This window comes from Pogonomyrmex barbatus, unplaced genomic scaffold (assembly GCF_055798465.1).
Source record: "Pogonomyrmex barbatus isolate J1 unplaced genomic scaffold, ASM5579846v1 scaffold4, whole genome shotgun sequence".
In the NCBI taxonomy this organism is placed as follows: Eukaryota; Metazoa; Arthropoda; class Insecta; order Hymenoptera; family Formicidae; genus Pogonomyrmex; species Pogonomyrmex barbatus.
Genome location: NW_028297138.1, coordinates 3,859,712 through 3,877,241, shown reverse-complemented (window position 1 = coordinate 3,877,241; position 17,530 = coordinate 3,859,712). Strand labels below are relative to the sequence as shown.

Here is a 17,530-nt window from a genome sequence, read left to right as displayed (position 1 = left end):
GAAGCAATAAAAGCAAAGTAAATCCTATTACATTTGCAAACCTATTCATCAACTTCACCTCTGCCTACAGAGCGAAAACTACGAGGGTAGTCTAAAAAGTTTTGAGCCTTAACATGAAGATGACATTACTCGTCAAAACCATTCTAGTATTACAATAATATATGCTTTGAAAGACTTTTGTGAAAATTTCAATCATTTTGGACGCTCAGTTGTTGTTTGACAGTCATTTGTGTCAATCGATGTCAGTATTTTTGTAAAAATGGAAAAAATTGAATATCGTGCCGTGATTAAATTCTTACATTTGAAAGGCAATACGCCTGGGCAAATTAAAATCGAGTTGGACGCTGTTTACGGGGACTCTGCCCCCATCATTTGCCACCGTAAAAAGATGGGCAGTTGAATTTAAACGTGGTCGTACCAGCTTGGCTGATGATGAGTGTTCGGGACGGCCAAAAACTGCGATCACTGCTGATAACATCGAAAATGTTCACCAAATGGTACTGGACGACCGTCGAATTAAGGTTAGAGAGATAGCAGAGGCTATAGGCATATCGAAAGAACGCGTTTGTCATATATTGACTGAAGAATTGGATATGCGCAAGCTATCCGCGCGTTGGGTGCCGCGTTTGCTCACTTTGGACCAAAAACGAATTCGAATGAACATTTCCAAGGCCCTGTTGGAGCGGTTCAAGCGAAACGCGTCATATTTTTTGCGTCGATTCATAACTGTAGATAAAACTTGGATCCACCACTACACTCCAGAGACAAAAGAACAGTCAAAACAGTGGACTGCAAAGGGTGAACCTGCTCCGAAAAAGGTGAAGACGGTTCCATCAGCTAGGAAGGTAATGGCGACTGTTTTTTAGTCAGGGATAGTCACGGAATTGTGTGTATCGACTATCTTGAAAAAGGTAAAACAATAACGGGAGCGTATTGTGCATCATTACTTGATAAGCTGAAGGCAGAAATTGCAAAAAAAACGGCCGCATTTGAAGAAGAAGAAAGTGCTGTTCCATCAAAACAACGCATCTGCTCACACTTCGGCGATCGCCAAAATGCACGAACTGCACTTTGAATTGGTTGATCACCCATCGTATTCATTAGATCTGGCCTCCAGCGATTTTTTCCTGTTTCCTAAGCTTAAAGTTTCGCTTGGAGGACAGAGATTTTCATCGAACGAGGAGATCATCGCATACGTAAACGCCTATTTTGCAGAGCAAGACGCCAACTACTATTTGGTTAAAGAGGTTAGACTATCAATGGGAAAAGTGTATCGACTTAAAAGGAGATTATGTTGAAAAATAAAACTATATTTGATCGAAAAAATACTTGTTTCTATGTTAGGCTCAAAATTTTTCAGACTACCCTCGTATATTGGTGACGTAAGGAAAATGAAAATTTTCCTAAAGAAAGCAGTACTGGAAGTACGCAAGCAGATTCGAAAACGGAGGAACAATCACTGTCGGAAAAAAGGAAAACTGACTCCGTTGCAGTTGTAATGCAGTAAGCTACTTTTCAAGAAATAGAGAATATCATCAAATGTGTCGATACTCGTATAAACCAGCTAGTATCTGTCGTCGATACTGTTAACGAGTGCGTACGTTATCTGATCAAGGAGATAGAACTATGTCTACCTAACAATTACATTGACGCCGATATCATCAAACTCACTCCGAGGCAACTAAAAAGATATTGAACTTGCTGTGAGAACGCAAATAAATAATTTGTCATTTTTGGATACATATTTTAATATTGTATTTGTAGAATTAATTACACTAAAATTTAAAAAAATTACTATATAATTTTAATGAATCGAGAGTTACAATTTTTGTATATAATAACTAAATCATGTATTTAATTTTGTAACAAAACATATTCATATATATGTGAAAAATGTACAATAAATTTAGCTTATACTTGATAACAAAATTCAAATTTACGTCGTTTCTTTATCTTTTCCTTTATCCTAAATTTTTTACGACTCCTTCCCTTTTCTGAAAGCCATTTACGCCTGCACGAATGTGTTTTCCTATAATCTCCTAGTATCTCTATGCTTTTCTGACTCACACATATCTCTCTCTCTCTCTCTCTCCCCCCCCCCCTCTTCAGTATCCCAAAGTTATCATTGCGTCCAAAGAAAATTTTTTCAGCTTGCATGTTTGTCATAGGATAAAAACCTCGTATAACTCCAAGTTCGTCGTCGTCAGAAACTTCTAGTGCGAACCTATCCATTCCTGTTTTCCTCTCCTAAATACCATGATTCCGTAAATAACTCTAACGATTATTATACTCCGAAAACTCCTCATCTTCAAAACGTTTATACATTTCCTCCATACAAAAAATGTCAAATTTCTCGAGAAATTTAAATTCGTTAGCTATGAGGCGCCAAGAAATCTTTCGTCCTAAGAAAACGTGATTTATCATATCCCATATATACATAATAAAACTCGCAAAAAATTAATTTCCTTCTCCTCGTTCCATCCCTCGTGTCCTAAAAATCGCATTCCATTCTCGTCAAGTATATTCCTTTCACACACCCGCCATCTTTCTTTTTGCAAACGCCATTTTATTTTCGAACCCTGAGTGTTCCCACTTTCTCCCCTTTCCCCTACTTTTTCGTCTGATATTTCGACAATCAATCACATATGGAGCACTATGGGCAGAGCCAATCATGCGCCGGGCAGCTATGGGAGCAGAGCAAATCAGAACGCTCCCACTAATTATCTAATTATCAACTGCCACGCCCACCGATCAATCAGAACGTTCCATTTCCACGTGACTGAGTTTTTGACAGCGGGAGGCCACGCCCTTGGCGCCAGTGGGAAAGTGGTTTGTTTTGATGGGCCATGGCTACCCATTTACTACTTAATCGATAGCTGAGTATCAAATTATACAAGAAAAGTGTTTTTGTTTTTTTTCTTCGTGTTCTACGAACTGAAATATTGCTACGCAATCGCGACGCAAAGTTCAAAAAATTTTAAGAAACGTAAATTTTAAAAAATGTCCTTGTCGTCGTCGATCGTAGCTTTTCTGTCGCAAAAAGTGCTAATGAACATCTCTGTACGACAGCTCTTGCAGCGCTCATTTTTTTTTATATGTCTTTGACAGATGATCTTTCGTGTGAAGTTGTATGTATTGATTAATAAAAAAGAAGATGTAACGTGTGTTACATATAATAGTAAGTAATATATAATACATTGAAAAAATAGTCAAATCGGTCCAAAATAAATAATTTTACATTAAATTGTAAGAAAATATTAACTAAAATTAATTTATATCAAAATGTATCAATTATATAAATATATAAATAATTATATAAATATATAAATAATTATATAAATATATAAATAGTTATATAAATATATTTACTTAAATGTATTAATGGTATTATTATCCACAATCATGATTTATAAGAAATATAATAATGAAATATAATATTTCTAAAAATGTTAATTAAAAAAAAATCTTATAATTTTTTAAAAATGACGTTCATACACAGCCAGAAAAATATTTCTTTGCACTATTACTTATGTTTCAATCATGGCGGAGACTAGATGATCTTAAAAATGGATGTGACACCTACAAAGAATTATTTCACAAAATTAAATTAGATCTTGTAGAAGCATTACAATACGAAAAATTAGAAGAATTGAAAACGCCATTTGAAACTCTAAAACAGTTAGTTCAGGAATATCTGAACTATAGATAATGAATTGCAAAAACAACAGGATGCATTTCAAGATGAAATACAATAGGTATGCAAAACGAAGAAGCGAGTGAAATCATGCAAGATTTTAAAGATCTTGGAGCTAAAATTAAGCCAGCAATACACAATACTTTTTTTCCTACTGGTATATTCTTTTAGATCTGTACCAATCAAAGATAACAGCTCAGCAAACACGCGAATCCAGCTAGCAAACCAGCAGAAGAAAAAGTATCGTGTGCTACTGGCTTTAAAAAAGAAGATATTTTTGAAATGATAATAAAATTAAACACGAATCAAAAGAGAGTATTTGATAAAATTATTGACACTATTAAATCAAATAAATCAATATTACGATTATGTTAGCGGTAAAAGTGGTACTCGGGCGCGTCAAGTTTTTGTATGTCGTTTTTTTTTCTTACACATCAAATTTTCTTTTATATATTATTTTTATATAAACACAAGTACAATAATTCAATAAAATTTTTTGGCAACTACAAATTGACGTTAATTTTGGATTAATAACATCTTTTTTTATCTTTGCAAAGTTTCTTTTCTACTTTATGATTAAAAGTTTTTGATATTATGTTTTTTGTAGAAATAATGAAACGACTTTTCAAATAAAAATGAACTACAAAATAAGTTGTATTTCATTGTAAAATTCTTTTCATTTTATTAAATTAGAAATTGGCATCAGTTCTTGATATCACATCTTTTGTACCAATAAAATTTATTAAAAAGGTTTTTGTAGATGGAAATTTTTGTATAAAATTATTTCTTTTACATAAATAAGAAAAGGGGCGCGTGAACTTGACTGACGTTATTTTTTACTTTTTTTAAAAGGTAATTTTGTTAGGACAAATGAATATCACAATCATGTGGCCTCCTTAATACTTAACAACTTTTATCTGAAGCTTTTTTTAAAATTACATTTCTTACGAAAGATTCGATTGTATCCACTTTTGGCACACCCTGTATACATTTATTTATATTTTTTACATATAGGTTTTATATATTTCTTATATCAATTCATATTTATGGAGATAAATTTATAAATAAGTTTATTAGATATATAAATCGCGAATAATATGTCTAGATTATATCTAGATGTCTATCATTATACATATACTTACATTATATCAAATACATGTTTTTTACATATAATACGTATAGTACTTTAGTTTTAATGTTTCATATTTATATTTATGTTTTTCAGATGTATGTTACATTACATTTACTAGACAATTTTTATTAAAAGCGCTTGAAAATGTTTATTTGTTATAATTTTTAAATGTATACTATTATACAATACAAAAATTATATATTTTTTATCCTTAATCATTAATGTGTATATTATACCATATTTATATCAATGAGTATTTAATGTTTATTATAATTTTATAATATTAATATAATAATAAATATGTTGTTTTCAATTATAGTTTCCCGCGAGAGCAACAGACTTTGCCGAATCATTTCTACTTCACAGATTTCGAGAGGCATACTGCTGAGATTGCCTCTTTTCATCTAGACAGGTAATATTATGTTTAACTCATATATATCTTTTTTTTATAAAAGTTTTGTATGTTTTTAAATGATTATACTAATATTCAAGATAAAATCGATGACATATTTGCGAACATGATCAAATATTAAAAAATCAAATGTTCGTAACTTCATTTCAATTTTATTGCCATTAAAGTTTTATCAACTTTTCTTATCATATTGAATGCTCAAAAATTGAATGTGTTTCATACAGAGTCCAAATTCAATAATCACCATACTATCGTTATGAACAAATAGTTGATAAAGCTCTTGCAAAAATTTATTCATCAACTAACAAATATAAATATAACAAAAAGATAAATGACTTGATAAAAGGATAAATGAGAATAAAACAATAATTTTGTTCCTTATAAAATAATTTGTAGCATAATATAATTTTAATATAATTTTAATAATAAAAAAACTTTTTCATTTTTAAATTTTCGTAAATTTAACATTAAACAATTTTTTTAAATTAATTTTTTTCATTTACAGACTTTTAGGGTTTCGCAGAGCGATGCCAGTGATCGGTCGGACTCTCAATATTACAACAGAAATTTATGAAATTGCTGACGGTGAACTACTTAAAACATTTTTCGTGAGTCCAGCCGGCAATTTATGCTTTCATGGCAAATGTAGTTACTATTGTGATACCGCACACGCAGTTTGTGGTAGTCCCGACACTCTAGAGGGTAGTTTTGCTGCCTTTCTACCAGATAAGGTTCTTGCAGCTAGGAAAGCCTGGCGTCATCCTTGGCGCAGAAGTTATCACAAACGAAAGAAAGCACAGTGGGAGCATGGTAAGATACATCACATACAATGTATCTTTTTTCAAGAAGACACTGCTTTAAAGAATTAGTATGGAATAAATATAAAATTCTAAAACAAATGACAATATGTTCTTTTTTTATATTTCTGTATTATGATTACTACACTTAAAATAACTGTCATTTTTCATTATACTCTACTTTTCTATTAATTTCATCCAATTATTTTATTTTTTATTGTATTTTATTGTTATTGTTACATTGTAATTGACATTAACAAATATCTACATGCTTAAAATATTAACTAGTAATTACTTTCTCCTTTTTAATATAATATAGACGTTATTTCATCAGTTTATCAATTAGATAATATATAATATAAATATATTTCTATTTAATATAAAATGATCCACCAATTTGCTGATATTACAACAATAAAAAATAATAATTTATTGATATTTTTAAGAGCATACAGCACGATACATGTAAAAGCGTGCGGATTTTGCGTGAAATCGAGGCGCAATAATAATATCGATGTAGCGCGAGCTCTCAAATCGCAGGTCACAAATCGATGATAGTTTGTTAAATTATAATAGTCTTGCGATCACAATAGGCGAACGATCTCGCGATATTTCGTATGCTTACTAATTGGCTCGCAGTCTGGGCTAACCCCGCGGGCGTGTTCCATATAATGCGTTGACACTGTAGAATGCAGATGACTGCAGGAATGGATGTGTATCAGAAATACTTGACCGGAGGAGCGAATTCGCTACCGTTCTCGCTATTACTTGGATTGACAAGACAGCGCAAGCGATCAGAAAAATGGCAGAGGCGGCGCATGCGCAGTCTTTTATCCGAACAGCAAATGTGAATTTATCTTGGTAGCTCAGAGAACTGGACCGGTACTAGTAAAACTTGATTGAGATGACGAACATATAATCGTAACTGGTTAACAGATTTCAGCAAGTTATGATTAGATTCAGATAGTTGCCAGTAAAACCTTATAAAAGTGGCATATTTGCAACTTCCTAGTCTCGCTAGCGTACTTCTTGAGAATTATAACCGATTAGCAAGGCTAATTCGATGGACTGATTTCAAAGAATCTCTTAATTAAACGGGAGGCAGGTTTTTTATATCATCATGATCCATAATTCGGACGTGTTCGGAAATAATATCGTAAGCGGTAATTAGAGCAACTGTCGCTCTAAACATAACACTACATTTCGTATTTTCTCATTTAGAAATTTTCTATCTTGTAACTAATCAACACGATAAAAAATGTATCGTACAACAAATGTAACATTAATTGGATGAGATCTCGCAATCTTATCTCCGATCGTGTATGGCGATCTTTGGCTGAGTTCGGCAACGCGCATGTGATTCCATGTAACGGCATGTTACCTATCCACACGGAACATAACGTTCATTAAAAGTTCACATAACTTTCACAGCCTCTATACGATCATTATCTCTGCAGTGAAGGTCAGATAGATCTTTAATAAAGATTTATACTATCTCCATGATGGAGCTCTAATGGAGCTCTACCATTAGACGTTTATGTAGACGTCTTATAGAAGTCATATGGATAAATTACAGATGTTTTATAAAACTTTCATGAATTATATATAGAGTTTAATTGAAAGTTTTAAATCCTTTGTAAATGATTTTTTATTTTATTTTATAATAAAAATTAAAAATATATACTTATAAATAAATTAAAAATTTGCATATATATTATTTATTCAGTCACTGCCTGGAGCTCTGGGCATGCGGACGCGTTGTTGGTGTGCTGCTCGGTGCGAATCGCGCTGCATTCCTGCGCGTGCTTTGTTCGATTTGTGTGAGCAGTGTCCATCCGACAACGCTTAAAGATTGTCCTATCTCTTTAAGGATGATATGATGGTGCGATCATAATAATTCAAGTTAGCGAAATTAACATTAGTGAGCATATCGGATGAACACGGTATTCTAGCTTTATTTTTTGTATACATTGAGGATGACTCAAACTAGAGTCGAAACGTATGTTATGCATTTTTAAATTGTAATAAAGAATGTAAATTGCGCACCGTAAACAGCGCTGATTCTCATTGCCCGTTTACTACATCATATTTATTCGTTATAGACGTTATTCCAAATAAGAAGGGAGGGTGTGCGTCACGGCAGGGCCTGACCACGAACCAGTCGTGAAAACTCGTAATTATTTTGCGAAAAAATACCACCTCAGCCAGGAATCGAACCTGGATCTCCTGCTTATCGGGCAGGCATCTTATCCTTTCGACTACCGAGGCATGTGATGATATTTATCGCAAATAACGTGTTTAGAATAACACGTCAACAATACAATGATACATATATATATATATATATATATATATATATATATATATTACAATATACATATATACATGTATTCTTTCGAATATTTATTCGTTTGATTGTATATAAATAATTATACCAAATTCAAAAAACATATTTCGTCGAATGAGAGAAATATCTCACGTATTTAATATGATCAACAAATATATAAACCAGTAAATAGAATATATATATTAATTTATTAACATTACTCACATGGAATGGAGCATGACATATTTATATATTGTGACCGCTACCCTTGAGGACGGTCTCTCATAACGTAGTTTAACTATAAGTTGGGCGCCAGGCACGAGCACGTGCCATTCGCAATGAAGAGATCACAAGATTTGTTTTATGCAAGTCAATCCAGACTCGCGAATGCTATTGATGACCCAGCAGCTCGGTGGTAGAGGAGGGAGTTCATGGAAGAGAGAAGAAATCAAAAAGTGATGCAACAAGAATTAATTAGAATAATAAGAATGCCTTTAATTTCGGCTCGAATCATTACATTCACTTGTCCCGATTGTGCTTTCATGACGCAATACATTTCGAAGAGTCTCGAATCTCGTAATGACAAAGAGTTACATCAAGAAATTCTTACGTTAAACAAATAATACGACAGCACGATATGCCACTCAGAAATACACGTGGCAACGATATTTCGGAACAACGCTTTCGCTTAATAGTTCGAGCTCACATAAAACACAAATAACTTGTTACGACCAGTAATTCAGTACAGCCCCGTGAACGACATAGTTTATCTCACTCTTACAGAGAAATTACGCGCGGCAACTATACATGAATCATATGAGTACTACAGTTATTTGGACTTTCCGCGGGTCACGAGGGCGAGAGAAAAACGTTGCGAACGATTTGATAATTATATCACGAGGAAGACACGCGGCCGGCTCGCCGGGTAAAACGGCGATGATGCAATAATTTTCGCGATCGCGAAAAATGCTTGCCTACGAAAATCTTCTCGAGCCAGTCTCGCGCGATTCCTCGGGTCCACGGGCGAAATTGACGACTTTACACATGATACGGTTTGCTTCACCAGACGGCAGCCCTTTCTTGATCCTCTGCTTCGATTTTTCTTTCACGTAGCTCACGGCAACTCCTGCGTCCTTCTCAGTCACCACGAATGGAAAAGTGAGTATTCCGCCGAATCCTCGCGACACGGTGGCAATCGTCATCCCCTATTTTAATATCGATTAGCGTCGTGGCGTGATCAGCCGATAAATTTTCTGTATTTCGGCGCGGCCCATTTTATTATTCTTATAACTATACTTGGTGATCTTAGTTTTATAAAAAGAGGATAAGAAGGGAGGACGTGTGCAACGATGGAGCCTGACCACGAATCAATCGTAAAAATCCGCAATTATTTTGCGAAAAATATCACCTCAGCCAGGAATCGAACCTGGATCTCCTGCTTATCAGGCAGGCATCTTATTCTTTCGACCACAGAGATATATAATAAGATTTATCGCAAATAACGTGTTTAGAATAACACTTCGACAATTCAATGATACACACACACACACACACACACACACACACACTACATATACATATTATATATACATGTATATTCTCGAATCCCCGCGACCGGTACTCCAGAGATGATAGTCCTATTCTCTCAATGGATGCAGGTCGGACTGCAGCGGCGACATTCTCCAACGCCACTTGTATCTCTGAGAAACGTCTTTATTTCAAGCTTAAAAAAGCTCGAGAGGACAATTACACCCGGATAGTAAACTATCTCGCAGAGATGTCTCAGATTTTATAAAACTAAGCTCGGAATTTAATACAAGTAGTAGAACACCTAACTCCTTCAACAGGTATTGGATTTGCATAGCAAAGCCTAAATGGCCCGTGGTTCGCTGACCCCGCGGGAGATTTGAAAGCCGTGATCCTTTATCTTGGTTGAGCTTGCGATTCCTAAGGATCCTCTTCTGGTGAATCGATCCTTCCGGCGGGAAGTGACTGTCTCTTCCGGCTTGATTACACATCCTCAGTATGTCTCAGCTCGCCTTCTTCGATGCGAGGTCTCCTCGCAATCTCGCGAGAAGTGGCGCCTCTCCTCTCGATCGCTCCTCGATTCCGCGTTGTATGGGTTAGCCCTCGACTTCTGTAAATGTCGCACTACAGTACGGGGAACCTTGCATACAGAAAAATCGGTAACTAATTAGGATGACTAAGTACGACCTGATCATTCTTGGCATCCAGTAGCGGCATCCTCTTCAAACACGGTCGTCGTTGGTCGTGTGGTAAGCGATACATGAATCTCGCAGCAGTAATCAATCTCGGCAGCTCAATGTAGTGAAAATCAGGAAACGATAACGTAAGAATGAAAAAGAAAACAAAAAATTCGCACAATTATCTAGGTGGCCTCTTGGATTTTCGTCCGTTCTCTCTCCCCTCAAACGGGTGGACGCAGGACCCAATAATACTCCGAATCGGAGCAGCCGCATCTTGTGATGGGCGATCTCAAGACGCTACGTCACAATATATAATTAAATTATATTATATACTTAAATAATTGCACACGTAATCAGAATATTAACATTGAAACTATTTGAACTATTTCTTATGACAATGTGATAACATTGTCACTAGTAACATCGGAGATCTGTCATATTTTTACATCAAAGTCGCAAGTTTAATTATACTATTATTTTAGTAGCTGATTTCAGCCGATTACAGAAAGGAGCTCGACCATATATATTATAAGGATGAGTGACTCTCGGAAAAATTGTGTGATGTTATCGACATAACAAGATAAAAAAGGTTTCATTAGTTCCATTGCACGCTACATATATATGCACTTTGTTTCGTTTAAAAAAAATATTTTTGTTCAACATTATAAAATTCTTTTTATTAATTTTTTCTATTTTATAATATCAATTAATAATTTTATTTAAAATTTTAGTTATGATATAATAACAAAAAGTAATTGATATAGTTAAATCTTTAATAATAACCTTTTTAGTAATCTTCTCATAAAGTCTCCGATGTGTTTATTAATTTTTCTCAAAACCATATAAAATATCCGTAATTGAGCCATATCTCCATGAAACGTCTATGTAGACATCTAATCTACATAGACTTTTAGATCTAATAGAGGTTAAAAAATGCGAAATTATGGATCTCTAATAGAGGTCTACTGGAGGATTCATGGACATCTAAGGAAGGTTAATTATACTATTTAATTAAACCTCATGGTGGACGTCTAATAGATGTCCATTTTTGTTCCGTGTGGGTATTTTTGTAATGGATACTTCAAACATTCATTGACACATCACGCTTTTAAGTCCCGACGGATCACCGGTCGCGTGACTTTTCCCGCGGATGGACAGTCAGAAACGGTACTCAGGCTCTACTGTTACAAATACAATTATTTATATATTCTACCTTTTATTATACAGACTATACAGACTACTTGTATTATATAACCTTATATTTATTATATTACATACTTTTTATTATATAATAACTCCGATAGCAAAACCTGCAGAAACAGATTTTGAGCAGAACCTTTTATCAATATTTGATGACAAAAAGACAACAAATTGCATACAGAGTCTGTAATATCTGACGATGTGAGCAAACTGTCCTCAAAAATGTGACAAAGCTTGCTCACATGCTATGTCAATAGATGCTAGCAAAGATCAAACAGAACCTGTTACCAACGTTTGATGGCAAAAAGGCAACAAATTGCACACAGAGTTTGCAATATCTGACCATGTAAGCAAATTCTCCTCAAAAGTATGACAAAGCTTGCTGACATGCTATGCCAGCAGATTGCTAGCAAAAACTGAGCAAAGCTTGCCGACATGCTATGTCAGCAGATTGGCAACAAAAACCGACCAAAGCCTGTCATTACGCATATTTAAACACAATAATTGGAAAACTATCGCTAGATGGCCGTTTCTTGCATGCAAAATTTATCAAACTTTCTATATAAGCGAAATCATAATCAAAATTTAAACATGTATTTATTATTTACGTATTTTATATATATGTTTGATGCAAGATGTAATCGTCCAACAAGGAAGTTAGGGCAAACTCTACTTGATTTTTGTCGCCAATCTATTCACATAGCATGTCAGCAGACTCTGCTCGGTTTTTGCCGCCAATCTGTTCGCATAATACGTCAACAGGCTCTGCTCGGTTTCTGCCGCCAATCTGCATAGTCAACAGGTTTTGTCGGCAAATCCCGAGCTTAATGCGGACACAGATTACGGATTTGCAGTGAATATCTGATCGAATTTGTTGCCAATCTGCTAACAAATTGCTAGCATTTTGCTTGCTGGGAATATATTACATACATTTCATTTTGAGAAATAAGCATTTAATTTTTATATATAATGCAGAAAGATTGATAAGTTACAGATTAATAATTTAAATAAAAGTAAAATAAATAAAAATTAAAACAAAATTATAAAATATGTAAATAATAATGGAGAAAGTATGGCCCGTCAAAACAAATGATGTCATTGGTGCCAGTGATGTAGACGGTGGAAGGAAGGGCCGGACAGGGGGAAAGAGAAGAGATAGACGGGGTTGGTTCGCGATGATAGAGTAGAAGGAGGGTAATCAATATTTCGAATTATCGATCTACACGTTTTGATTTCTGCTTTTTACCAGCGAGTTGATTGATTGCAGCAATTTCGGAGGATTTTGATGAGAAAAAAATAGCGGTGGAAACAAAAAGAAAGATTCTGTGTTTTATCTCGGAGGAAGGGAGGGGGGGAAAAAAGGAATGAACGTGTTCGAGTTTTTCCTTAGACGCAGGACTATTTATGACATGTACATGCCATGGCACAATCATTTTTGTTTGTAGGGCAAAGAAGAAGCGTATCTGATTTTTATAATGTTTATTCGGCAATTTCCCGAGAAAGACTGACTCGTATCGCTCGCGCCGAGAGAAGAGTAATAATTGACAGTATAATAATGCGTGTCGCGAAAAGTAGGCGGGAGATTCAATCCGCTATTGCTACATGTCTGAAAATGATTTTCAGATCGACGAAATTATAGTTTTATTTTACATTAGAGTATATGACAAGGGGGACAAGATGAGAAAAAAAATACACGACACTTATAAAAATTTAAATGTTTATTTATGTAATTGTTATAAAAATGTTCCTACATTTATTTGCTCTTTTTAGTACACGTTTGCACATGACAACATACAATCTGAAGCTTTTCGCCTCAATTTATCTTTATCATGAAGAAAAATTTTATGAAATAATCGTACAATTAGACGATCATTATCTTCCCAATCTTTAGAAAATAAATCGACAAAACTAATATTATAACCGCGAGATAAAATAAAAAAATATACAACAGTATTGTCCGCAAGTTTGTGAAAATATGTCCTGTATGTCGTGTAATGTTCTATTTCTCAGTGACGGAGTTCCGTTGAAGTCAATAGGTGAATCTAGAGTTCAAAAGGGGTAATCCGAAGCTATCGAAATATGTGTCCGCTCCCTGTTCGTCATGTAAAAGGCAACCCAGTGTTTGCTAGGTCATTCGTGATTATCTGTATTAGCGACGCTAGCTGTCGACTTCGTTCATACTTTCGGGAATCTGTCAGCCGGATAGACTCTCGCATATCTGACGGTGAAATGATGCAACATTGTAAGATTACGAGTGAATTCATTTTTCAGAGAGGAAGTACGAGGAGTTATTTGTGTAGATTTTACTCCCATCTCTTCCTGTTTCTGTGACGTTGTCATCGACCATGTATTCGGTTACAAAAATTGTGCGTTTTTTCATACGAATTTCGAGAGATCTTTTTCTTTTGCTCGATCCGCGTATCTTCGTTTTCTAATCCTTTATTTCTCCAAACAAATAAATTCGAAAAATTTCATTTTATTGTAAAAACTCTATTTTCTATCTTACTTTTATTGAAGCTTTCTACGCAATTAATCTCAAACGAATTTTTGCTGCTTGTGGCGTTCTTATAACCTTAATTTTTTAACCGCTCGCATTACGCAACGCGCAATGAAATTTATTAGAATTTCATCGAAATCCATGATTGCAATTCGTATTCGATGTAATTCGTGTTTCCCGCCTTCTAGTAGACTTTTGAACGCGGGAGAGATTCCTTCAAGATTGTATACGTCTCTAGCAAGTGCATTTTACAAGTAAAAAAATCTATTTTATTACGTCTTCTACAATAGATGTAGCGCGTTTTCTGTGCAATCTCCCGCAATTTTATGATGATATATTTATCATTGCTTGTCCTGTCGAATCATTCGTGAAATTCCGCGAGAGCCATTTGTTTTTTTTTCTTGACTTTTCGAATTCGGAGGACGAATACGGAGACATCATAATTCAGTGATCTACGAATGCTTTATTAACTGCGACGACTGCTACTTCCTTCGGCATAAATTTTCCCTCATTGTCACGGAAACTTGTATATCAACAATTATATCCATGTAGAATACATTTTTTTCGCCCGAAATGGCATGGTTCATGGTGCTGAGTAAAACTGTGTCTGTTTAGTTCGGTGAAATGTGAAAAGGTGATCATAGTGCAGGAGGAAATTTGCTCTAGCCGCAAAAATCTATAATGATTTGACGCGTCCATTTCTAACACGTCTTCGAATTCTGCGATACAATTATTGTGCCAATAGGCTTTTCGAATCACACCTCTCAATCGTAAACTTCCATGTCTGACAAGATTCCAATGTCTAGCAATCTAGCATAATTTATTAATAGATCGGGAGTGAGATCGAAAGCGAAAAGTATGAATTCATTGACATAATCTTCTCTGCTTATGGAACTCCCATCGTTAGAAAATGGATTGCCGGTTCCCGAAAAGAGTTATAAGCCTCGATGTAGTGTAGCTCGTCGAGAACTAGACGAATTTCTGAATGAACCTGTGATTCAAAACGTTTTCGTCTAATCGAAATATGGATGCAATTTATTAGACGCGTTTGTAATAACGGTGTATTTGAGACCGATGAACAATCTATTGTATATATCTATTGTATATTTTTCAAACGATCCGGATTCCGAACCAATAGAATTTCCGTGGTTGATCGAACTATATGAGTTAATTAGTTGCATGCCTCCAGTAGATATGGAGGAATTCGAAGAAGATATAGAGGATGTGAATTGTCCATTGGATGAACTCGAAGATGAGAATATTCCAGCGGATGATCTCGAGGAAGTGGGAGAATGCTCTTCCGGGGGATAATTCGGGATGATGTAAACAACTATTATTTTAGTTTAAGTTTTTAGTACTAGTGATTAATTTTAGATTAATATAAGTTAGTATATTATTTTTTTGTGTTCAATGTAAGTGAATATTTCTTGGACATTTTTCTGGATGCTTCTTTGAGACTTCTGTACTGGTGAGTCTTCTGTACTGGTGAGTCTTCTTATTTTTTTATTTTTATTTATTAGTTTTAGTTTTTCGTAAATATTTTTAATCAGTTTGTATACACGGTTATCGTACGACGGCTCGCTTTTATTTCATAATTTACATTGGATGTTTACTCGACAATCACGTACGGTCCGTTTTATTGCGCTTCCAATTTTTTTGAACGTCCTCATCTAACCGTTTCATCGTACAATAGGACACGATCGCCTATTTTAAATTTTTGTTTTTATTTTTGCTGCTCGGTCGTAATACTGTTTTGATTTAACTTTCTCTTGTTAAACATTTTCTTGTTACTTGATTCGTTGCACGGATCTTCTCTCGTAACTCTTGTACATAATCATCATAAGAATAAATTATTTTCGGTAGTTTAGTTAGAGCTATCGTTAGTTCCCAATGCCCATAAATTAATTTGAATGTAAATCCCGTTACAGAGATTGTATTATACACAAACATTGCGTAGAGTAGCCAATTGTCTCAATCTATAATATAAATACTTGTAAAACAGAATCTTAACCTTAAAGGAAATCCGTTGAACAAAGAAATAGGATAATATTGTACAATATACAAACAATGTTTTATTACTTACAAATATTTTATAAATGCGATCAGAGTTAATAAATTGTTTTATTAAACTAATAATTAAATAAAACAAATAAAATCAACAATTTGTAAATAAATTTCGAAAACACGAAACAGCAATCATGCGATGATCACGCAATGATCACACGGTAAATCGAGAGAAGTCCGTGCGAGAGGACTAACATTTGCGAAGCCCCGCGCAGGCGACACACTTTGTACTCGATCGAAGAATAAAGTCATCTGTTCTGCCTACAATTAAATGAGTCTACACATCACTTCACAATCCTTTCCTTATTATTAACTATAAATTTTAATGTAAAAAACTATAAAAACAAAAAATATAAATAATAATTTCATAAATAAATAAAAATTTCAGAAATAGATACTTATACACTACTTATTTATTTAATTATATTACTTATATTACTTATTTATACAATCTTATAGTACTGTTGTAGCCAGGTCTACAACCAATAATAAAATAATAACCAATAATAAAAGTAGTCCGCATGGCAACAAAATTAGGTCGCATGAATCTCGAAAAGTCTTTCGAAAGATGACACAAATGTGTGACCGCGGAAATTGCGACCAGTCTTTCGAAAGACCGCAGAAATGCATCGCGAGAACATTGCGAAAAAGCTTATCAGCAAATTCCTAAATTTGATGATCAAACCGAGCGTAATATTGATTAATCAATATCACGCAACCGATCGACGCAATCGATCAGAATGCTGATCGGGCATCGATCAGACTATATAACCGGTTACACAAGGCGGAATCGAGAGAGTCAAGAGTCAAGAGTCAAGAGTCAAAAGTCAAAAGTAAAGAATAACGTGTCGTTCGGAATCGTTATTATAATTATCGCGCAAGATATTACAAGAGCACAGCGAAGTTCACGCGAGCCGTACTATCAGCGTCTCAGGTGACATATTCGGTCGACGGCCGCCAGAGTAACGCGATACGCGCCCGCCGACGTTTAACCGTATGTGACAGAAATAAAATAAGCAATACTAAATCCAAGAAATTGTGCAATTGTTAAATAAACCAAGTAACATAAAGAAAGTGTGTTAGTGATTTTAAGAAGATTTCCTTCCATTCTTTTGATCCTGCTCGGAGTCCCAACTCCTTAGGCTTAACGAACCCGACTATCTCTAATATTATCGTTGTAGCCCATCCGGGGTACAACAGT

The 17,530-nt window shown here is 34.7% G+C and overlaps 1 protein-coding gene and 1 non-coding gene across 12 annotated transcripts in view; one reads left to right on the top strand and one right to left on the bottom strand.

The window, feature by feature from the left end:
* The window catches only part of LOC105423461 (extracellular serine/threonine protein CG31145), a 450,620-nt gene that overhangs the window by 244,985 nt on the left and 188,105 nt on the right, over nucleotides 1–17,530 (top strand). For all 11 annotated transcript variants that reach the window (XM_089080651.1, XM_089080649.1, XM_089080650.1 and 8 more), the window contains 2 exons: nucleotides 5,146–5,238; nucleotides 5,744–6,048. In XM_089080651.1, the coding sequence (XP_088936777.1) occupies nucleotides 5,146–5,238; nucleotides 5,744–6,048 (398 nt within the window). The remainder of the gene's footprint in view (nucleotides 1–5,145; nucleotides 5,239–5,743; nucleotides 6,049–17,530) is intronic.
* Nucleotides 8,232–8,303, bottom strand: TRNAI-GAU (transfer RNA isoleucine (anticodon GAU)). The gene has a single exon. It is a non-coding gene; the product is annotated as a tRNA-Ile (tRNA).